Raw genomic sequence first — 23,574 nt, 5'->3', positions numbered from 1 at the left:
ACCAGTTTGTTTCTCCCTTCCAGTTGTCACCCGGAGGAGTGGCCACGGCATTAGGTGGATGTTTGTCTCGGGTGTCTTTTTAATCTTTCCGTGGAATTTTCCCATTGTTCATTTATCTGAAAAGGGTCAGTTTAAAGTCCACAAAAGGGTTATTTGATGTAGCCTAGATTTTTCTTTTAAAAAGTAGACATTAAACACACAGACACCCCTCGGCCCCCAGCTCTGAAGCAAGGGGGGCAGAGACTGTTCAGATCAGAACAGAATCTCAGAGTGAAAATACTCGTGCTGAGGAAATGGAGAGTGCCCTGAGCATCGGATGCCTTTGTGGCAGTCAGTGTTTGATGGAAAGTAATTTCAAAGGAATCATTCTGAAGAACAAACCTTCAATTATAAGTAATTAATAAATGACCGAGCCTTCCACTTTCAAGGTGCCTTTCATCCCGAGCACACCTCAAAACCAAACAACCCTGACCTGCGCTCAGGACTTCCCTTGGCTCCCTTGTCCCGTGCCGGCTGAGCCCCAGAAAGGCTGGTTCTGTGTGTCTGTGACCCGCAGAGGGGGTGGCGGGGTGCGGGGCAGGAAATATGCCATGGCTTGGCTAACATGCTCAATGAATCGTACGCTTCGTCTGCCAAGGTAAAGGTTAGGAATGAATAAAGAAATAGTCTGGGGGTGGGGAGCCACGTGCTGGTTACTGGCAATTAGATTGAAAGAGGACTTAGAAATAAAATGGCAGCTGCGGAAGGGACTTTCATTCCTTGGTTCAAGCCACTAATTTTACAGATGAGGGAAGCTGAGGTCTTTGGGGGGATATGTCAGAGGACAGGTGGTGGGTGAGTGGCAAAGCCAGGGCGGATTCTTCCTGCCACATGGCACTGTTATCATTAAGTGGAATCTTGACAGAATCCTATACAATACTTCTTTTTCATAAGGGTGATAATCGGACTTCCCAGTTTACATAGCCCTTTGATATTCTTTTTTTTTTTTTTTGGTTTGTTTTGTTAATCCTCACCCGAGGATATTTTTTTCCATTGATATTTAGAGAGAGTGTGAAGGAGGCCAGGAGGGAAGAGAGAGGAAAGAGAGAGAGAGAGAGAAAGAGAGAGAGAGAGACATCATGTGAGAGAGAGAGACACATCCATTGGTTGCCTCCTGCATGCTCCCTGACTGGGGCCTGGGGATCAAACCGGTAACCCAGGTACATGCCCTTGACCTGGAATCCAACCTGCTACCCTTCAGTCAGCAGGCCGGCACTCTAACCATTGAGCAAACTGGCTAGGACTAAAATTTTTTTTATAAGAGTTTATTTGAGCCAAACTGATGATACATGCCAGGGAGCAAGATCTCAGATGCTCCGCACTGACCCTGCTGTTCTGCATTTGTTACACCCCTCTGGGTCTGCAGGCTGCATGAAAGCAGGGATTATGTCTCCCATCTTCCAAGCACCAAAGTCCGGCTTCTTGTAGGCATTTCATAACTGTGTGTTAACTCAGTATTGAACTTTTTAGAGTCATGACTTTTTTCCTTTTTATTGAAGTTATTGGGGTGACACTGATTAACACAGTTCTCCAGGTTTCAGGTGCACAATTCTGCAACACATCGTCTGTACACTGTATTGTGTGTTCACCACCCCAAGTCAAGTCTCCTTCCATCACCATTTATCCAGCCTATACCCTTCTCCACTTCTCTTCCTCCCCTCTTCCTCCATAGAATCATGATTTTAACTCAGGTTCTCCAACACCATCACCTCCTGCCCTTTTGAGGAGCGTGAGCCGTAAAACCAGAGAGTAGAAAAAGCCTCTCCCAGGGGGGAACTAGCCAACCACACAGGCAAAATCATCCCTCATTGCAAATAATGTCACTAAGCACACCCAGCTCTGCTTGTCCGCTCTGGCAGCAAAACCTTGCTCAAGTCCTTGGACTTGCCTCATCTCACTATGTGCAAGATGGAAAAATTTGATCAAGACTAAAGGAAGCCTTGGGGATGCTTGGAAGGGGTGCCCTTTTAAAGTGCTCCACAGTCACTTACATCTATGAGCAGGAGGGGAAAAAGGGAGGCAAGAGAAAAAAGAGCAAATGAGAGAAACAGACTTACTTAGATGTGTGGTTATGAGCAGGGTGCTGATGGACGTGGATGGGGGCTGACTCAGGGCAGGATCGGATTGTGTTCACAGTGATCCAGCCACATACGGGAGAACATCCATCTGTAGGATGTGCCAGGGCCAGGCTGCACTCTGTTTCACATTTGGTTCATCTTTCTGGTGAACTGAGATGCTGTCATTAAAAGGGAAGTAATATTTTGCAGGAGAGGTTGGTTGGGGATTGAACGAATGGGTTGCTTGTGGGTGTATCAGGGATCAGAAAGGAGGCCTGTTAACAGTTAGCTGTCATTAGCTGGGAGCACAGTGTGTTTGTGCCTTTTAAAGACCATTGTCCCATCCCGGAAGCATCCCATGGGCACCCTCTTGTTTATAGTGAGAGAACAATGGCCAGACAATCCTCAAATAGATTTTACTATGCATGACATTTCAGAGCAGTTGAGTAGTAGGTCTCCAGGCAAAATTGCTATATCATTATCCTATGATTTGGAGGGTTATATAAAAAGATTAGACATTTATAGAAATAAAACACAGCTTCTGCAGTGACACCAGGTCAGACATTTCATAAATGCCTAAGTTTATCATACTGTAGCCAAATAACAATAAAATTTTCTCATATTTTGGTCTTTCCAGGAAAAGGGAGCCAATATATATAGATGGCTCAAGTTAAGAAGTATTCAATATAGTATTTTAGAGTAGGAGGGGAAGACAAGTCAACTTAAAGTTGCTTCCAAATAGTATTTGTATTTATTTACTGACATACAAGGAAAAATAATGAAACACACACATAGGCAAAAAGACTTTTAAGATCACAGACGGTCCATCCATGTTGTCGCAAAGGGTGAAATTTTCTTCCTTTTTATGGCCAACTAGTATTCCAGTGTGTAAATGTACCATAGCTGTTTCATACACTGCTCAAGCTGATGGACACTTGGGCTGCTTCCAAATCTTGGCTATTATAAATAACATTTCTGTGAACATGGAGGTGCATATATTTTTTTCAAATTTGTGTTTTGGGTTTCTTCAGATAAATTCCCAAAAGTGGAATTGTGGGTCATAAGGCAGTTCCATTTTTAATTTTGTTTTAGGAAACATTATACTGTTTCCTACAGTGTCTTCACCAATCCTCATTCCCACCAACAGTGTACAGGGTTCCCTCTTCTCCACATCCTCGCCAGCACTTGTTGTTTATTGATTTATTGATGATAGCCATTCTGACAGGTATGAGATGATATCTCACTGTGGTTTTAATTTGCACTTCTCTGATGATTAGTGAAGTTGAACATCTTTTCATATGTCTATTGGCCATCTGTATGTTCTCCTGGAGGGACCTGGAGAGCATTATGCTAAGTGAAATAGCCAGTCATAGAAAGAGAAGTACCATATGATTTCACACATATGTGGAATTTAATGAACAAACTGAACTAAGAAAAATAGAGACAGACTGATAGATGGAGAGCAGGCAGATAGCTCTGGTGTAGGGGTGGTGTTGGGGGAGGTGGAGGAATTGAGCACACACAAAAAAAGACAGAACTCATGGACACAGACAACAGCGCAGTTATTGTGGAGGGGAGGTGGTGGGTGGGAGTGGAAGAGGTTATAAGGGGGATAAATGGTGATGGAAAAAATAAAATAAAGAAAAAAGGTATTTTAACTTTAAAAAAGATCACAGAAGTTCTCTCAAAGGGTAGATAATGAGAGGGCGTATTGGAAGCTCTTCTTAATCTGATTTAAAAAATACTTTCTTAAAGTTATTGGGGTGACATTGGTTAATAAGATTGTATAGGTTTTCACTGTATAACTCTATAATACATCATCTGTATATTATAGTACATTGTGTGTTCACCTCCCAAAGTTAAGCTCCTTATGTCCTCGTGTATCTGACCCTCTTTACTCCCTTCTACCTCTCCACCACCCCCTCTCCCTTTGGTAGCCACCCTACTGTTGTCTGTGTCTCTGAGTTTTTGTTTGTGTTATTTACTTACTAGTATTTGTTGGTTTTTGTTTTACATCCCACATAGGAGTGAAATCTTATGATTCTTAATGATTGGATAGAGAAGATGTGGTACATATATACAATGGAATACTACTCAGCGATAAGAAAAGATGAAATACTGCCATTTGGGACATGGATAGATCTTGAGAATATCATGCTAAGTGAAATAAGTCAGGCAGAAAAAGTAAAGTTAATCTGATTTTTAAAAGCAGTTAAGAATTAAGTAAGGATGCAGAGGTAGATGGAGCCTGGTAAGTGATGACAAACGAATAGCATTCAGGCCTTAAGAGTTAGGAAATTTGAAGAAGAGGATATATCAGGATAAAGAAAGAGAAAGTAAATTTCAGTTAAATAAGATCTGTGTTGACAGAAATCCAAGGTGGTAAATGTTTATTAAGATCCTAATCTGTTTATTAAGAACCTCATCCAGGAAACATATTTCTGAGCTATTTGGAACATACAAAAAGTGAGAGACACCTTTGCTGCACAGGCTGCACATCAAGCAACGTTATCCTAGCCTTTAATTGTAAGGAAGCTGAAAGGCCAGGCTATGGCCGGCTTATCTTTAATTCCTCAGCTACTTCCAGTTCATAGAGTGCCGCGGCAGGCCCTCCATCAGTTTTATTAACTTTGGTCTTAGGAAGAATATACAGCACTAGTGGATTGTGTGAAAAAGACCGAGTGAGATAGAAATGAGATGAAAAAGCATTGCAAATAATGTCACTAAAGCACACCCAGCTCTGCTTCCCCACATTATTGTGGGGAAGTGCAGTTAAAAATGAAGAGGTCTTAGTTAATAGAGTCAGAAAGAGTGGCTGGAAAGGAAACACAAATCCTGTAGAATTTCCCAAGTTTTGGATTTTGCTGATTGAATCCCCAGGGTATTTTTAACATATTCCTCTGACTCCCATATTACTTGTAAGGTAGATATAAAGGCTTTATTAGATTTAGTTTTGCCATTTTTGGCAAGACTACTTCAGAGGGAGTGTTGTGTACAGTACTTCTTAATGTTCATGCCGTAACATTTCTCATATCCACCTCACTTGACCTTTGATGCATAAGCTCTTGTAGCTTCTGTAACTCTTGTGAAAATCTCCCAACTGTAAAAACAAGACAGTGCTGAGGTTTCGTAACTGGGAACTCAGTGGACAGACTTCAGGAAGGTGGTAAAATCTCTCAAACTGTGTGTAAATTTTTCTCTGCATGTTTATATGCTCACTCTTCTGGGGAGAGGTCACAGCTTTCATTTACTTTTTGAGGGACTGTATACATTGAAAAAGTTAGGATCCAGTGATGTAAAACTGCAAAGGTTCTTTTTCTCTGTTGGCCTCTAGTTACCAATAGAATGTTTAGGATTTTCATATTTTATAGGAACATAGTATTAGATTTTGAAATTAACTATAATTAATCTGTCTCATACTTATAACTTTTCAGACAGACTCATGGAAGAGTAAGATTTCATTACATTGCTGTATAGCTTCTTATTATCTCTATTATTATTTTTATCATTTATTTTATTTTTTGCTGTAAAGAGCTTTATTGTTTTCATTTGGTCCAATGCATGGGAGAGGACTCCAGGGTGGTTAAAATAATAGCAAGTGGTTTCGGGAGAGAATCAGGCTAAAGCCAGACACTAGGGGATGCAGAGGGGCCCCCAAAGGCCTCTGGGCTTCAAAGGCTTCTAGTTGTGCTTGAGGGTGAGCCTTTTGAAGAGATACTCGCCCAGCCCAGCATGGAGCCAGCAGCCTGTGGAGGTGAGTCAGGTGTAGCCCATCTTCTTGATGAGTTTCACCTCCTCACCCCAGAAGTGGTTCTCCAGGAAGTCACAGAGCTGAGGGTCTGTGAAGGTAGAACCAGGGGCCTGCAGCTCCTGACGCAGGGCCTGGGTCAGGTTCCTCTCCGAGGCCAGGGCAGTTTCCATGGGGTCCTGAGTTTTGCCCCATTCACCTTGGGAGGCTTCGGCACGTCCTGGAAGAGAATGTGGCCATCGCACTGGTTTTGCATCTTTAAGAGACGCTCGGTGCCCTTGTACTTCTTCTTCTCTGCCAACTTGCGGAAGAAGCGGCCCACGCCCTTGAGAGCCACATTATCATGGTGGAAAAGGAAGCCCAGAGAGAGGTAGGTGTGGGTGGCCCGCAGATGCAGGTTGGCCAGGTGGTTGACTGCAGCCTCCAACTCAGTGGAATAATTCTGATGAATTTTGGAGCTCATGGTTATTTGGCAATAAGGAGTTAAGGTAGAAAAAAAAAAGTGTTGGCTGGTCTCGGAAGCTGAGATGGTTCTGAAGGTGGTGACTGGATAAGATGCTGGAGGGTGATCGGAGGCTGGAAGAAGGGCATCCCTGGGTCTGTTCTGTCCAAACACTGTTGAAGCAAGAGACAGATCCGGGACCCCCGAGGGCACTGCCTCTCTATTATTTTTTTAAAGCCATAGAGATGACACTCTAGGTTCACTAAACTTTTTGCAGCTGTGGGATGTTGATCCATGTTCATTTACAAAGGGCTGGCTATGTCTCAAATGTTTTCTATTACTTTTTTCTCCTATCCCCATACTATGCATTTTGTCTCTTGATTTTATTGTTGGTTAAAGTCCATAGCCACAAAGAATTAGGGTTAAAATACTCTAATTCAATATATTTTGGAGATGCTCTGATTCTGTGATTAGAGAGATTAATAAAGCACAGTCCCTGCCTTCAAGGATCCTTCAGTCTATGGACATAGGGTTTTATTTTTATTTTATTTTATTTTGCTGTACATGCTTGGGAAGCACGTACACTAATTTTATTTATTTATTTAGCAAATTCAGAACTTTGCCAAATGACACAACCTGTTAGGTGAGGGTCTGTTCTGGGTGCTTAGGAGCAGTCACTGATCTTTACCTTTTTATACTTTGAATTCTTGCCAGTTCTCAGGCAGACATGGCAATTTAACATTATCACCAAGAGAGAAAACCTCATTTTCCAGGTTGTCAGGATCTTTTCACTTGGTGGTGATGAAGTCATCATCATTTGAGTGACATGTTTGTCATTCAGTACTTCAGTGTGAAGCTTGGAAAGAATGGGTCAGCCTATCCCACGAAACTGGGAGTTGAATGAACCTCGTTTATCACTGTCACCTTCTAAGAAAGGAGCCGCATCTCCTCCCTTTTCCCAGTTTGCTTTCCCATCTGACACGGAACCTTTCTGAGAAGGTAGATGTTCCAGCCAGATAACATTTTGAAAGGAGTTGCCAGGACAGTCTGGTTCTAGACCGATGCTTTAGGTTCTTTGGCACTACCTTTGGCGCATCACCAGGCCTGTTGGGGTGATCATGTTCATTTGAGCCCACGGAAGAAAAACCGATCCCCATGAGTGGGTGGGGAGTGCTAGTGCAAGACTGAAGTGATCTCACTCTTTTTTCCCCCTCCTCATTATCATCTTAATCCGAATAACATGATAGGTAATCAAGTAAATCCTTTATGAAAGGGCTGTTGTCATTGATAATCCTTGAATTAACCGCACGTTAGCTTCAGTGCTCTCTGGGTGTTGCTTTCTTTTGCCATTTCAGGAGACATTTTGAGTAACTGGTTTTGGTTTGCTGAGACATCATCTCATGCAATTTGCTGAAATCTTGTCCTGGGAGGTTTTACCTTTAGCCCAGTGTAGTTCATGTGGCGTCTGGGTCAGTGAAGGGGAAGGTTTTGACTCCAGGGGTCTTACCCACTTGAAAGTTGTTGGTGCCTGAAATCTAACCATTTATTTTCTTGGTTCACCAAAATATTGCTTGCTATTTTAAAAAAACCTTAATGTATTGTTCACCTTTTCATTCAGTCAGTCAGTCTTTCATCCAACCATCCATTCATCTATTTGTTCAAATTCTTATTGAATACTTAATCTAAGTGGCTGCAGCCTAGAGAGCAAGGGGGAAAGTAGGATGAGATGAATCAAGTAATGCATTTAGGTGCTGGATGTCCCAGGCTGTCTCAACTCTTCTAAGTATTTTGATCTTCAACCTAAGAGCCGTGGGAGACCACAGAAAGATTTTAAGCAGTGGGTTGCTGTGCCTTGGTCGTGTTTTAAAAAGATAACCCTGGCTGGCTTGTGAGGAATGCGTAAGAGAAAGAGTAAATGTGGGGATCAGCTGGGAGCTTATTGCACCTGTCCAGGTGACAGACTGTGATGTTTTTTAAAATTATTTTTTGTAGAAGAATGATTTAGTAAAGTATGCAGGGATATTAGAGGAAAAGCAAACGTTACTCTTCTGCCAAGAAAAAGAAGACATTGTAATAAAATTAAACTTATTTTTATGGCATCCATGTTCTGTATATGTCACATTTGTCTATTCTACAGGATTATATCATAAACAGTGTTTATTATGCTGTCTGAAACTGCACGTGTTTGATGCATATCCTAGTGAATATGCATGTAGACAGGAGTAATCATGTATTTTGCTAATGTAATCTCTTGTTCAAGGCTCTTAACTGGTTTTATGAACAAGTAACTACTATGATGGACACTGTTTTATAGATGAAAGAATTAAAGCAGTGAAAGGAGAAGGACTTGCCTAAGGTTGTCCAGTGAGTCAGTAGCAGAGGTGCCATGGAACCCAGCCCTACATAACATTGGCTTCACATTTTATCCATGGGGCTTATGGTGACTTAATGTGTATTTACAGTATCTTTGCAGATTTCTTTCTAGGTTGCTCCTTTCTATATTTGTGTGATAGTCTTCTGACTTATTTTCCTATTTATTACTTTCTCTCAATTAGGGAATAAATTCTTGCAAAGTGTATATTGGTTAAAAAAGGAAGAGGCAGTTTTGCATGATGGTTAAAAGTGCAGGGTCTCGTCGCACAGTCCTGGCTTTGAATCGTGGCTCTGACCATAACTATCCATGCGGCTCGGGTATGTATGAGCGGCTCATGCCTAGGTTCTGCATTGGTAAAATGAGTAGTTGTGCAGAAAATGCACACAGAGAGCGCTGAACACTTTGGCACTTGGGAAGTACAGTGGGGCCTTGACTTACGAGTGTCCGACTAATGAGTTTTTTGAGATACCAGCTGTCTCTCGGCAGATTTTTTGCATTGAATTGATAGAGTAATTTGAGTTAACGAGCTCCTTAACGAGCTCGGAACGAATTAAACTGGTAAGTCAAGGCCCCACTGTACTCAGTAAATGTTAATTGTTGTTATTGTTGCTATAAAAAGATGGCCCCCAGAAGGTGGTGGAGTATGTTTACATCTTCAAACTATTAGTTAAGGTGTAAGCCTTAATATATATTATCTTTACATCAGTTGTGTTCCCTGAGGCTTGAAGTACAACAGGGAAACCTGATTGGTTGGTGGATTTAAATACTCATGACTTCATTATGTATGCATCAATCTCCAGTTTTGGTTTTGGTGTTTTATGGAGATAATTCATGACCTCTCTCTCTTTCTTTCTCTCTCAATTTTCTTTGGTTTAATTGTAGGTGAGTATGGTAGGCAGAATAATGTCCCCTTGATGTCCATCTCCTAATACTTAGAATTTGTGAATATGTATGTTACATGGCAAAGGAGAATAAAGGTTGCAGAGAGAATTAAGGTTGCTAATAAGCTGCCCTTAAAGTAGGGATAGTAGCTTGAATTACTCATGTGGGCCCAATATAATCACAGGTGTCTTTAAAAGTAGAAGAAAGAGGTAGAAGAGTTAGTCAGGGAGGGAGAAGGATGAAGGCAGAGTTCAGAGGGATGAGATTGTTGATTTTGAAGATGGAAGGGGGACACAAGCCAAAGGGTGTGAGCAGCCCCAGAAACTGGGAAAGGCAAGGAAACAGATTCTCCTCTAGGACCTCCAGGAAGGGACTCAGCTCTGCTGACACCTTGATTTTAGTCCAGTGAGATGCATGTCAGGCTTCTGAAATAGAGAACTGTAAGAGAATAAATTTGTTTTGAGCCACCAAATTTATAGTAATTTATTACAGTGGAAATAGAAAATTAATATAGCAAGTGTCTGTGTGTGACATAAAAATAGGAGCTCTAGTGATTCAGCACCCCTCCCCCTGCAGATTAAATTATGGTGAATAGAAAATTTTTCGATGTCATTTAAAAATGTATGTATTTTAATACGAATTTTTGATTATCAACATAACAGCAAAGATAGTTATAGTGACTATATTTTATCAACCCTGCATAATCAAATTATAGGCAGATTTTTTTATTATTTGGAAATTAATTTATATAATATACCTTGAAAATTTGTAGAATATAAATCACATTTAATTAAACATTTCTCAAGTGATTTTTATTGAAAAGTATAAAATTACATAAAACAAAGATCTAGGGCAAACAGTTACCATGGTTAGGGCAATGTGAATATTTGTCTTTTATTATGAGCCAAGCCTATCTCCTTCCTAATCTCATCCTCTGTCCTCAGCTCTTGAACTCCTCCATTGACCTTCCTCTCAGGTAGAGCTATCTGAACCACGGGCTTCTTCATCACTAATTGCTGTTTACTACATAAGCTTCATATCGTTAGTATGAAGAGATGGTGCTGTAACTGGGGTAGTGGACATGATGCCTGCAATGTAGTCCCACTGAACTAGATTCTCCTCTGTTTGGGTGAGCTCCAAATGACCTCTTGGATCATCTTACTCTGTGGCCACAAGAGCATACCTATTTTGTTTCTTCCTCTTTTCTTATTTTGTCTGTTTTCCCCTGAATTCACAAACATTATATCTTGTACATTTTACTGTGTAAACCAAATACAGATGATGTCTCTTCTGATTACTACTCTTCAACAATTTGTAGCTTTTATGCAAAGGTGTTGGGGATGGGGAGTTGCTTCCCATATCCTAGCCTATGGCCCTTTCTCCTGTTAATCTTATCCTATACTAGAGACCCGGTGCATGAATTCGTGCATGGGTAGGGTCCCTTGGCTTGGCCAGTGATCGGGGCCTATGGGGAGGGGGCAGCCCCAAGGGGGGAGGGGCCACGGAAGGTTGACTGTGGGAGCTCACTGACCACCAGGGGGCAGCTCCTGTGTTGAGTGTCTGTCCTGTGGTGGTCAGTGCACGTCATAGCGACTGGCAGCTTATTAGTAAAGTGGGAATAACAATAGTATTATAGGGTTGTTGTGAGGATTGAGTCAGGTAAGTCATGTAAAGCACTTACACAGTGTCCGAGGCACAATAGTCAATCGATTTTTAATTGAATAGGAGAAACATTACTCTTTGTACTTGTGGTCCTAGGAGGTACTGTGGTTTCTGCATATAACTAATGGCTTTGGTTATGTGTTGGCTGTACTATGTTAACTCTGAGAGTTTTGTAGGAGCCTTCTTGATGCTTTCCCTACTGAGCCCATCTCCTAACTCCAGGAACATTGGGGCCAGGAGAGACAAGGGAAACAGGTATTGTAGAAGGGCCACCAGTCCTGTCTGAACTGCCTTGTCATTTTTGTTCTCCACAAAAGTGATCCTATTTAAAGGGCTGCCTTCAAATTGTTCTCACTTCTCTTGGCCATCTTTGTCCTATTGGCTGCTACAGAGTGTGAAGGTTGATATATTATGGGGAAGTTTTTTCCAACTGAATTCCATAGCATTCTGGAAAATGGAAGAGTTGGCTTAGATGGGAGAAGAGTTGAACCTATATGTGGTAATCATTTCATTGTGTATACGTATATCAAAAATACTTCAAGTATATACAATTTTTATTAAAAAATAAGTAATAAAGTAAAAAAAAAAGAAATGTTCTATTCTTATCAGAATGGCTTAGTGTGACCTTGGCCATTGTGACCTCTAGTGAAATACTTCTATAGCTTGAGTGTGATTGTTTTGCCAATGGAATGTAAGCCTCTCAGAGCAGCACAATGAAATCATACTTGCAGTGTTATTGGGTGCCAGGCATACTCTAAGAGCTTTGCATGCATTAATTAATGTCAACCTTATGAAGTATATGCTATTAATAGCCTCATTTTAAAGATGAGGAAGTGGAGATAGAAAGGTTGGGTAACTTGCCCAAGATCTCCCACCAAGAGGTGGCAGGGCCAGGAATCAGACCCAGCTGGTCTAGCTTCAAGTCTCTGTTCTTAGTCAGCATGTGATTTTGCTTCTTGACCAGAGATGGCCAAAGTTCTTTTCTGGCTCTTCCTAATGCCTTAGTAGAAGACACTTGTTCTGAATTTTCATCCTAGTCTTCTTTCCCTCAAGTTATTAAGTTCTCTTAAATGGGTTGTAATTTTTATATGCTTTCCACTTTGAGACTTCTCTCTGCACCCACAAAAGTTTTGCTGGGGGTACAGGTGAGAAGGGGGTGGATTCTCGGAGAGTGGCAGTGAGGGGCGGCACAGTTATTTTTTATCTGATGGGTCAGTGGAACATGAGCTGACAAACACCTATTCCCCATTTGGGGTGCAGAAAGAAGACCTTTCTACTATTGCATACAAGTTGGGGATAGGCAGTTCTCTACAACCAACTATAGGGATTTGGAGAAATTCAGCCCAAAGTATGGTCTCTCTCGCTAGGTCTGTTGGGTAAGTAGAGTTAAGTTGCTTCTCTAATGGCCATGGATATCAAGTAGGTAAGGATGAACCTTGAGGACATTATGCTAAGTGAAATAAGCCAGTTACAGGAAGATAATAATGCATGATTCCACTTACATGATATATCTAAAAACATACAAACACATAGAAATAAGGAATAGAGTAGTGGTTAATGGGGGCTTAAGGGAGGGGATAAGGAAGTGTTGCTAATCAAGGGGTTTGAAGTCTCAGTTATGAAAAATGAGTAAGTTCTAATCTAGAGAACTGCTGTACAGCATTGTGACTATGGATAAAAATACTGCTTCTGTTCTTGGAGACAGGTTATATAATGTATCAGGCACATTTTTTGACCTTGCTAAGGAAATCAAAGTACTTAAAATTCAGTCTAATTTTTGTGTGGCATTGGGCAAATCATTTGACTTCTCTGTTAGTTTTCTTATCTTTTAAATGTAAATATTAATAGTAGCTACTTCATGGTGGTGTTGTGAGGATTAAATTAGTTTGTAATAATTATTAACTTATTGATTAACCACCCCCACTTTATAAAGAGGTGATTAGGCATGTAGGGGAAGAATCATCTGCAAGTGTGGTCATCTGTCAAGCTAATGTCAGAACCTAAAAGAACCTTAAAAAGGCATCGAGTCATCCAGATCTTTAAACCAATTAGAAAGCAGTGGCTTTTAATTCAGCACAAATGCTTTAGCTGAGGATTTTGTTAAAATTTGAATTTCCGGGCCCCACACCTGGAGATGGCAGTGTGGGAGGTCTGGGGTAGGGCTCAAGAATCTGGATTTTACAAGCTCCCCAGGGGATTTGGCTGTAGGTGGTTTCTGGGCTGAGTAGAGAAATTCCGGTGGGAAGTAAGGTGAGGGGTTACAACTGACCGAACTCTTGAGGAAAATCTTTGGGCAGCCTCTTCTAAGCAGAAAATGATGGATTGATCTTGGAGGATGAGGATGGAGAGGTCATGGGCCATGTATAAGGATGGGGGTGCAGTGAATGGGTGAGAGACGGAGGGGAAGAGAGAAGTAGAAGTAACGTTACCCCTGTGTTCGAAGGGGTTTAAACCAGCTCTCATATGAAGGTGGAGTCAACATGAAAAAAGACAAAACATAGAGAAAATATATTTCCTTGTTTATGAATACAAATGGGTGCTGATATCCCTTCTCTATCCAAGACAAGCAAACAAGAGCCCACCTGGCTCCATGGAGTCAGTGCTCGGTGAGTGTCTCACTAGGACTTCGTGGGCTTGGAGGAAGGAACCTGGCATCACAGCTGCCTTCCAGGACTGGGACTCACGGATGCCTTGGTTTCAAGTGTCTGTAACTTGGCCGAGTGGTTAAGAGCATGAGGGTGGGGGTCAGAGAGATCTGGGTTTGAGTCCTGGCTCTGTCACTATCTAGCTCTGGGAAAGCCATTTGCTCTGTCTGAGGTTTCCTTTCATTGTATGGAGAGAGGAATAAAAAGAGCTGCCTTGTGGGGCTGTGCTGAGGATGAGAGGCTGCGATGTGAAAGGCTCTGCCGCACAGGGTCTGATAATGGGAGATGCTCAGCACACCGCAGCCATTATTATTATTATTATTATTATTATTATTATTAATGGCATTATTGTACTCTATAGCACTTGTCTCCCAAGGAGGCTCACACTGGTGTTACATTTATATTAATAATGGCAATATTTATAAGAATAACTAACATACACTGAGTGGCCAGATTATTATGACCGGCCAGATTATTATGACCACCCCATCAGTACAATGAAGTGAATTAGTTATGCAAGTAATAATAATAATAAAACCTTGAGAGTATTTGCTTAGGAAGTTTTCAGTATTCAGTATTTTTGGAAGTGTCAATGAAGTACTGATGGGGTGGTCATAATAATCTGGCCGGTCATAATAATCTGGCCACTCAGTGTATATTGAATATGTGCTGTTTGCCAGATACTCCTCTAAGTACTTTACATGCTTTAGTTTATTTAATTCTCACAATGATCTGATGGTAGTTATTACTAATATCCCTGTTTTGCCGATGGGGAAAGCCATGTTCAGAAAGGTTCAATAACCCACTTGAGGTCTCACAGTGAAGAAGCAGTGGTGGGATTTGAACTCAGGCTCCAGGGACCATGGTGTTTCTTGATTCATGCTTGTCTTTTGGGCTGTGCTAAAATTATACTTGTATTGACTCCTTCATTTCCCTCTCCACCAGCTCCTTTTCTATGCTAGCTGCTGACCTTTGCTGACCTGTGTATATAAAAAAAACCACCTTTAACTCCCTCCTGTGGCTGCATAGGATACTGATTTAGCTTCCTGGTAAAAATCTGGACCCCTCATTGCCTTTACAAGGTTTGACTACTCATATACAACGTCTAGCAGATGGTTTTACATTCCTTACATAGAGAAAACACTTAAAGAATCTGTGCACCTGAGTAGTCAGACCCCTTCTTTACTATGCATTCTGTAGTTTATTTTTATTATGGAAGGCATGTGGGATACTTTGCCGAGTGGGAGGAAGATGTGCTATTTCTGGGATAGATTGACAATGGCGCTCCATCAGCCTGAGGTTAGTCTGAGCCCAGCGAGGTTCCTAAACCCTAAGTCTTATTGGAATTAAAACTCAGAGCAGACTGAGCAGCTCTGGCCTCTCACCAGTTGGCTTCCCAGTTTGTTGATGGTATGTATGGGGTCCACCAGGGACCATCACTGAACCAACACAAAGGAAGATGGCATGGAAGGAAATGACATACACCCGGCTTTCAAATTAGGGAATAAACTGCCTTCCACAGAGCACTTTACAGCTTACAAAACCCTTTCACCATCAGTATCCCATTTAATCCTTCCAGCCGCACGGGAGGCAGGGCCCAAGTTGTTATGTCCCTTTTATTCAGGGTCACCCACACCGGCTCGGTTGTGACTCTGCCCTCAGGTTTCTGAGTCCAAGTCTCATGCTCTTTCCACATTTCCACCCTCCATCTGAGATAGTATTCAGTGAGGTGCTACCAGGGCTAACCTGGGCGTTCAGATGAGAGAGAAATTATTGATAGAAAAGAGATCACCCTGGGAGTTCTGCATTCCACTTGCTTAGTGTAAGTTGCTGCTTGTGTGGAGGAAGTGGATTGCTGAGCTGTGAGTTAATGCTTTTGTCTTTGATGTGGGCATCAGTCATCAACTGATACCTGATACATATCCTAAGACTTCAAAAATGCTTTATTGACTACAATTGTGGGCTTGGTCACAGGGGAGCTTGTTCTATTCTTTGCCCCCCCACAAAGCCAAACACTGTTAAAACTCCAAAATCATGACTGGATAGATACATTCATGGAGAAAGAATTTTAACTTGAGATAATAATGACACAGGTCTAGAGCCATGGCTAAAACAAAGCTTATATAAAACTAACAATTATGTAGTGCTTTCCAGCATACAGAGCAGCATTGCATAAACAGTTTCATTTGATCTTCACAATATCCGTGTGAAGTAGGCATGATCCTCATTTAACAAACAAGGAAATTAAATTGGATGAAGGCCGAAGTGGCAAGTTTAGGACTTCAGGCTTTCTGGCTCCCTGTTCTGCGTTTGACTCAGAATTATTTACTAAAACCTCTGGAAATGTCAAGTAACTTTCATAGGGAATGACCTCCTAGACGCTCTGTGACCCGACTGTGAGAAGCTTTGATAAGGGCCTCTGGAAATGTCAAGTAACTTTCATAGGGAATGACCTACAAGCTCTGTGACCCGACTGTGAGAAGCTTTGATAAGGGTTGGGGACATAAATGGACCTTCTCACTCTGGGACTGCCTCGTGTTTGCAAGAGCAAGTATTCCTGATTACTTTCTGGCAGAGTTTGTGAATATTAAGTCCATTCTCTCTGGTGGATAGACTGAAGCAGGCATCTAAGTTATTTTTCCATAGTGACCCATCACAGGGAGACAGAGGAGCAGGGTTATGTCTTGAGCGTTCCAGCTACATGTCCCTTGTAAAACCATCAGAACCAAATCCCATTCCCTAAAGAATAGAAAGAGAGATAGCAAACATTTAATGAGAGGATCCATGCTATTTCTTCAAAACGCTCTCGATCCACTCCCCATAATTGTTCCCAATTTTCAGTGAAAATATTTGAAGAGCCTAATGGTTCCCAAAGTTTTGGAGAACATGGACATCTTTAAAACATCTTGGGGAAGATAAAGTATGTACACATGGGTAAACAGTATTTAGGACAACAGAGTTCAACAGGATTTAAACTAGTGATGGCGAACTTTTGAGCTTGGCGTGTCAGCATTTTGAAAAACCCTAACTTAACTCTGGTGCCGTGTCACATATAGAATTTTTTGATATTTTAAGACCTGAATAAACAAAAGAGAAACCTGCCCATCACTGTGGGCAGTAATGTAGGTCACCTTCCTGGGCACTTACAAATCAGTGCTTGTTCCTCAGATAAATGTGAAATGTGCTTCCAGAGAATGTCAGTTTTTATCACGTTGGCTGCAGAGACTTGGGACAGGAGCAGAAGAATGTCAATGGGGACCCACTGTAGTAGAAAGAAACTTAAGTACCTGAAGGGACTGGGGAATTCTTAAACCTTTCTGGCAGGAGCAAGAATTGGCCTCTCTTTCATGAATGAGGGCCACTTTCATCACCTTGGGATGTTAGACTTTGGCAGCTCTGATGATGAAGCAAGGCTGCACATGCTCATGAGAAGAAATGACTTTCCCATCCTTAATCTCCTTGGTGATGGTCAAGATTTTAGCCAGTAGTCGGGGTAGGTCTCTGTAGGCGCAGCTGGGCTCGGGTATCCCCTGGAGAGCTGAAGATGATGTGTAAACTGGGGCTGTGCATTCCATGATTGTGCAAACTGAAGGCTCACATATAGTGGCACACGGGTTGCAGGAAAGCCTAGACAAAAACAGAATTGTACCTGTGACTGAGGGAAGGCAACACTGGCTCTGGAGAAAAATGGCGGTGGTTAATTTTTCAACACGTGTCACTCAAAACAATTTAAAAACATTACATAATTTCTTATAATTTAAAAACATTACAACTTCTATAAAAGTATGCTGAAGAGTGCATATGGACATGATGCTGTTGGCATCGAGGGTAAGTGGCTGGAGAGGGATAAGGGTTTCAGCCTAAGCAGCTTCCTCCAAAGGGAGCAGGGTTGTACTGTTCAATCTCATGAAATTCAGATGTTCAACTCAGTGGGGAAAATCTGTAAGTCACCAGGAATGTTCATCTTTAAAGAAACCACTTTTCCCCCTAGTAATTTTTAAAAGTCTAAGAAGTTAAAAACCTATAAGGAAGTAACCAGGAACACCAACTCCTCAAAAGAATTGAGCTCAGCTCGACTAGGTTACTATGTGGATGTCCAAATGGCACAGCCTAAGAGAGTGTATGGACCCTTTCATCCAAAGCTTCCCATCACTGGTCAGATCAAAGCACTGTCGCCCTGTTGCCAGTGGTAGATTTTTAAAAGTCTAAGAAGTTAAAAACCTATAAGGAAGTAACCAGGAACACCAACTCCTCAAAAGAATTGAGCTCAGCTCGACTAGGTTACTATGTGGATGTCCAAATGGCACAGCCTAAGAGAGTGTATGGACCCTTTCATCCAAAGCTTCCCATCACTGGTCAGATCAAAGCACTGTTGCCCTGTTGCCGGTGGTAGTACATACATACATACATACATACATACATGTTGCGAGTGACTTTTTCATAAAGATGTTGTTACGTTACGCACTTGCTGTCTGAGCTCTCCAGCAGGCTGCGGTAGGTGGCAATCTCACACTCCAGCTGGGACTTGACGTCCAGCAGAATCTCGTATTCTTGGTTCTGCCTCTCCAGAGCACATCGGATCTCCGCCAGCTGAGCCTCGAGGTTATCGATCAGACACTGCATCTGGGCCAGCAGGGCTGTGTAGCGGGCCTCCGTCTCCGCCAGCAGGCACTCCTGCGAGTCTCTCTGCCGCACAGGAGGAAAGCAGGATTTAGAATGATGACTCCTTTAAGCCCAGGTCTTTGTGATCTGTACCATTCTCAACAGGGGTTTCTTTGTGACAGATGCTAATGAATCTTCAAGCCCTCTTATCACCTCACCAACTAAATCCAAAACCAAAATTATCAACTATGCTAAAGCTTGCTACTTTCTTTTCTCTTCTTTTTTTTTTTGGCCTCCTCTTTCTTAATCACTTGATAATCTCCTACCACACTTTCCTACCTATGAGAAAAAAGTACTCCAACTTATTTCACACCTAGGAATTAAAAATCCATTACTATGGTACCTTAAGAGTGTTTGTACCTTAAAAAGGAAGTGAGCAGGTTTAGCCACCTCCCTCAGAAAACTATTTCATAAATTTTGATAGTTTGTAAGTTGATCATTGAATCAATTTTTTATATATAACATATGAGAGTTGAAACTTTGATGATTAAAGTCCTTTCCTGCTCTATCATTCTTTAAGTTTTATGGATAATGGAATTTTATATTTTAATAACCTAGTGTTTGCATGATTATCCCCATTTTTATAGATGAGAAAATTGAGCTTCAAGAGGTTAAATGAGCAGCCCCCAGACACATGACTAGCTGGTGACAAAAGCAGCTTTGGGGAAGGTCTTCCTAATACCCTTGCTCTCAGAGCTTTTCCATATTCCCTGCTTCAGAGAGTCATAGGTGGTGGAATCAGTTCTAACTTGGGATCCTGAGTTCTGGCTCAGACTCTTAATTCTTTTGTGACTGAATGCCTTAGGATCGTAGTGTCTCCTCCACCTATAAATTTGGTGAGATGAAACTTATATTGGATTTGGCTTGGGAAAAATCACCTTAGCTCTCACCAGTCAAATTGGCTTAATAATTATGCCACCTCCCTCAGAAGACTATTTTATAAATTTTGATAGTTTGTAAAAATGCTTTACATAAAATAAAATTCTCTTTTAGTGTTTCCCAAAGTGCATTCAGGGATCACTATTGCCATGAGAATTCTTTGAAAAAGGAGTCCACAGTCAAGTAAGTTTTGGAATGCTGAGTGCCATATTTCCCCTTCTTGGAGATTCATGGTACATATCAGCTTATCAAAGGCCTGCAGGAAGGCCTCCTGTTTAACCTTTGTTTAATGCAGCATTTCCCAGGCTTACTTGACCATAGAGTCCTTTTTTGGCCATAGACCCTTTAACAAACAGAGGGACTATTGTTCTGAGGGACGCAGTTTGGGAAACATTGCAGCACACGTGTCAGGAGCTATTGCCATATATGGCGCTAGGCTTGGACAGTTTGTTGGGTACCATTCGGTGCTGGGCCTGCCGCTCCACCTCCAGAGCATTCATGGTTCGTCTCAGTTCGATGATCTCCTTCTGGCAGCACTGCTGCTGTTGAGAGCTGGTCTCCACCTGCTGGTTCAGCTCCTCCATCTGAAACATAGTCAAGGACCATGGATATTATGATGGAGAACATAAGTTTGATTGAAGGGCCCCTGCAAGGGCAATGTCCGCGCACTGGTTTTGACTTTTCTACCCGCCCCACCTGCGTGTTGAACCACTGTTCCACATCTCTGCGGTTTGTCTCCATGATAGACTCATATTGACATCTCATTTCTTGTAGAACCCGATTTAGGTCAACAGAGGGGGCAGCAGTCACTTCAATGTTGAGTCTGTCCCCAAGCTGGCTCTGTAAGGAATTGGTTTCCTATGGAAAGAAAGAGAGTGTGAAGTCACTTGGTGAACGATGGCCTCTTTGCCTTCTTGTTTCAGTCTAACAGCAATAATGCAGCTTAGTCACATCTGAACTATAGCCCACAATAAAGGAATACATGATTCATAGGTGCTTTTGCGATGCTATAAAATGACTTAAGCCTATTTCAGATGTGACTATGTGTTCAAATAAGTGCAACATTAAAAGGAATTGACTGCCAAGATCAGGGGTTTAAAGAATTTAGATCATTTCCAGGGATGGATAAGGGGGTGAAGCAGCACAGAGGTGGACTTTAATGAGAGGCCATAGTCTCTATGATGCCAATATGGGCTTATGCCAATATTGCCTTATACCAGTAGTGCCTGGAATCTGTGTAGGGATGTCTACTAAAATAGGGGAAACCTGTGAGGACAATAAAATTGGGTTATTTCCTTCTCCTAGAAAAGCTGGAGCGGAAGTGGAGGCTTCAGATATTGTATTATAGGCAACTGATGTGAAATACATTGAACCAATGGTAATAGTAATAGTTATGATCAGGGCTAAAAAACAGAAGACTATCTAGAGAGGGCACCCTTCGTCAAGTTCAACTCAAAGGGATCGATGCTATTTTTAGAGGCTTAGCTGGGGCTTTCTCTAACCTTTTCATGGTCGCTTTTGAGGCAAAGGAGCTCCTCCTTCAGAGATTGGACTCGTGCCTCCAGGTCAGCTTTGCCCAGGGTCAGTGCATTCAGGATCCGCTGTAGGCCGTTGGCATCTGCCTCCACTAGCTGGCGCAGGGACACCTCAGCTTCATACCTTTCAAAATGAGACATGAAGTGAAAGACATTAAAATGTTGGTGGTGTTAATCAAGCCAAGCAGAACTGACTGCCTTGTGGCACTTTCTTGTGGGCCTCTCATTTCCTGCATTTCTCATGTGGGTTTTCTTCTCTTTAGAGGTGAAATCATTAGATAAACATCACCACTTAGTTATTATTCCTAGATTAGTCTGCCAGATGATGCTACATTGCTTTTCTTTGAGATGAGGGAGTTATCCTCCTCTCCCTGCCCTTGAAGTGATGCAGTGTAAGTGCAGGGTATTGGATTAGGATTTAAGAGAATTTGCATCCAAGGTTTGGCTCTGTCTTGAACTACTAGTTGTATGCCTTTGCATAAGTAACTGAACCCCATTAAATCACAGTTTTCTCACTTTAAATAGTGTAACAGTATATTTGCCCTACTTATTTTACTGAACGATTGGGAAGGTAATCAGGTGGGTTTATATGTTAGAAAATACAAGCACTGTATACATATGAGTGGTTATTAATCTTAGCGCTTTATTGAATGTGAAGGTCTCTTCTGGGCTAGTGCCTTCATGGTACGGGGCAGGAAGGTTGGTAGACTTATGTATAATTTTATTGAGGGAATTAGCACCAGGCGAGGGGTGAATTCTGTCAGGAACGACAGTGCTGGGTGGGCTTACTTGGCTCTCAAGTCATCAGCAGCCAGTTTGGTGTTGTCAATTTGTGAGACCAGTCTGGAATTCTCAGCCTTGGTACACAAGATCTAGAATTAAGAAGTTGTACACACAAATGAGACAAACACCAAGATCCCTTCCTTAAAAACCAAGGGGCTGGTGTGTATTTCAGTTAACAGGGGAAGTCTAGTTAGGCTTTTCCTAGCTATGCTTAGGCAGCCTGGACAACTTTGGAAAATCAAAGTTTTTGTTATTTTCCTAAAAATTAAGCAAAATTACTTTAATAAAAATTTGCGTAGATGTTTTATTAAAATATGAAATCTACCTTAAATTTGTGTAACATACATGAGCCACCAGAATGTAAACTCCATGAGGGCAGGGACATTTTAGTTCACCAGTATGTATCCTAAGCCTAGAATAATGTCTGGTGCCTCTTTGTTATGCTCAGTAAATATTTGTTAAACTAATGAAGCAGAATAAATCCAGCACATAGATTAGCAGCATATTACTCTGAATAGGAAAGTTAGGTTTGGTGTGGGAAGAAAGTACTTAAAAAATTGGGAGATGAAGAAATGAGCATGAGATAGAAAAAGTGGTGATGGTGGAAAACATGGACAAAAATTATACTAGTTAGGAACTTATTAAAACAAAATTCATTTTCTCAGATCCCTGTTTTCTTACCTTTGTTAAGGAAATGGCAGCAATGGGTTATTAACACATTTTGGTCCTGAGTTATCTGGTTAAAATAATAGCAGAGCCTATCTCTGGAAAATGAAAAACTATAACTACAATTCTGAATATTGCATCAAAATGACAATTTCCTTCAAGACATTTTTTTATTCTACATTTTTCAGCATAAAAGGAAATAAAGATATTGGAGAATGTAAATTCAAAACTTGATTATACAGGTTGCCAAGAATCTTACCTTCTGCTGGAGTTCCTTGATGGTAGAAAAGTAGGACAGGTAATCAGGACATATGACCGGGAGCTCTTTGTTACACTCTTCCTGGATTTTACACTCCAGTTCCGCGTTCTCTTGTTCCAGCATCCGCACCTTTTCTAGGTAGTTAGCAAGGCGGTCATTCAGGATTTGCATGGTCTCTTTCTCATGGCTGTTGATGCCTTCACCACACCAGCCACAATCGACGTTGTTTACTAAGCAGATGGGCATAGGGCAAAAGCAAGGAGTGGGTTGGCAGCCCTGGGACTGGAAAGTTCTCAGAACATGGCCAGTTGGTTGGCATTTGTTGGTTTCAAGTTGTTGGCAGCTGGTGTTGGAGGAGATGATCCTAAAATTTGTAATCCTAGAGCAGCCTTGGCATGGGGTTGAAGAAGAACTAGTTGTTGAGCAGTCCTTGGTATCCATAGTGTGTGCCCAGCTTTGGTTTATTTCAAAGTCTGTGGTTCTCCTGCATCAAAAGCTCAAGCTACTGTGACTGAGTCTAAATTCTGAGCCTTTTGTGGCTTTTTCCTCTTTGAAGTGCTTATATAGCCTTTCCTCCAGGCAGTGTCATAGCAGACAGGATGTTTTCCTGTCTGGTGCTATGTCGAATCCCATAGGAACATCTCATTAGTCTGCTTTTTACTTGCCTGAGAAGAGTTACCTGGTCTCATAAAAATGTGCATTTAGGCTGTTACTAAGTTATTACCCATCACAACTACTACTTGTCATTGGATTGAGAGCTTCACATTATTTCTTCAAAAGGAACTGTCGTCACAGGTCTAACAGCATCCATTATTAAGTAGGAATGAGTATATTGTGTTCATTAAGTCCTTGTTGACCTCTCCACCTGGCATTAGCCTTGACCAGGAATGAGACCATTTATTTTTCCTTTCTTTTCTAGAAAAGGGAAACCATTATTATCT

At 41.6% G+C, this 23,574-nt stretch overlaps 1 protein-coding gene across 1 annotated transcript; it reads right to left on the bottom strand.

Moving 5' to 3' along the window:
* Nucleotides 1-16,944: 16,944 nt before the first annotated feature.
* KRT39 (keratin 39, type I) lies at nt 16,945-23,150 on the bottom strand. Its single transcript, XM_005861840.2, has 7 exons — nt 22,634-23,150; nt 21,715-21,797; nt 20,893-21,049; nt 20,087-20,248; nt 19,849-19,974; nt 18,315-18,535; nt 16,945-17,476 (listed from the first exon to the last, which is right to left on the bottom strand). The coding sequence occupies exons 1-7, from the start codon at nt 23,072-23,074 to the stop codon at nt 17,230-17,232; spliced, it is 1,437 nt and encodes a 478-aa protein (XP_005861902.1). The 5' UTR covers nt 23,075-23,150; the 3' UTR covers nt 16,945-17,229.
* Between the last annotated feature and the right edge of the window lie 424 nt (nt 23,151-23,574).

The sequence above is a fragment of the Myotis brandtii genome, unplaced genomic scaffold, assembly GCF_000412655.1.
Source record: "Myotis brandtii unplaced genomic scaffold, ASM41265v1 scaffold157, whole genome shotgun sequence".
In the NCBI taxonomy this organism is placed as follows: Eukaryota; Metazoa; Chordata; class Mammalia; order Chiroptera; family Vespertilionidae; genus Myotis; species Myotis brandtii.
Note: the sequence above shows the minus strand (reverse complement) of the source record. Positions and strands in the feature narration are given on the sequence as shown.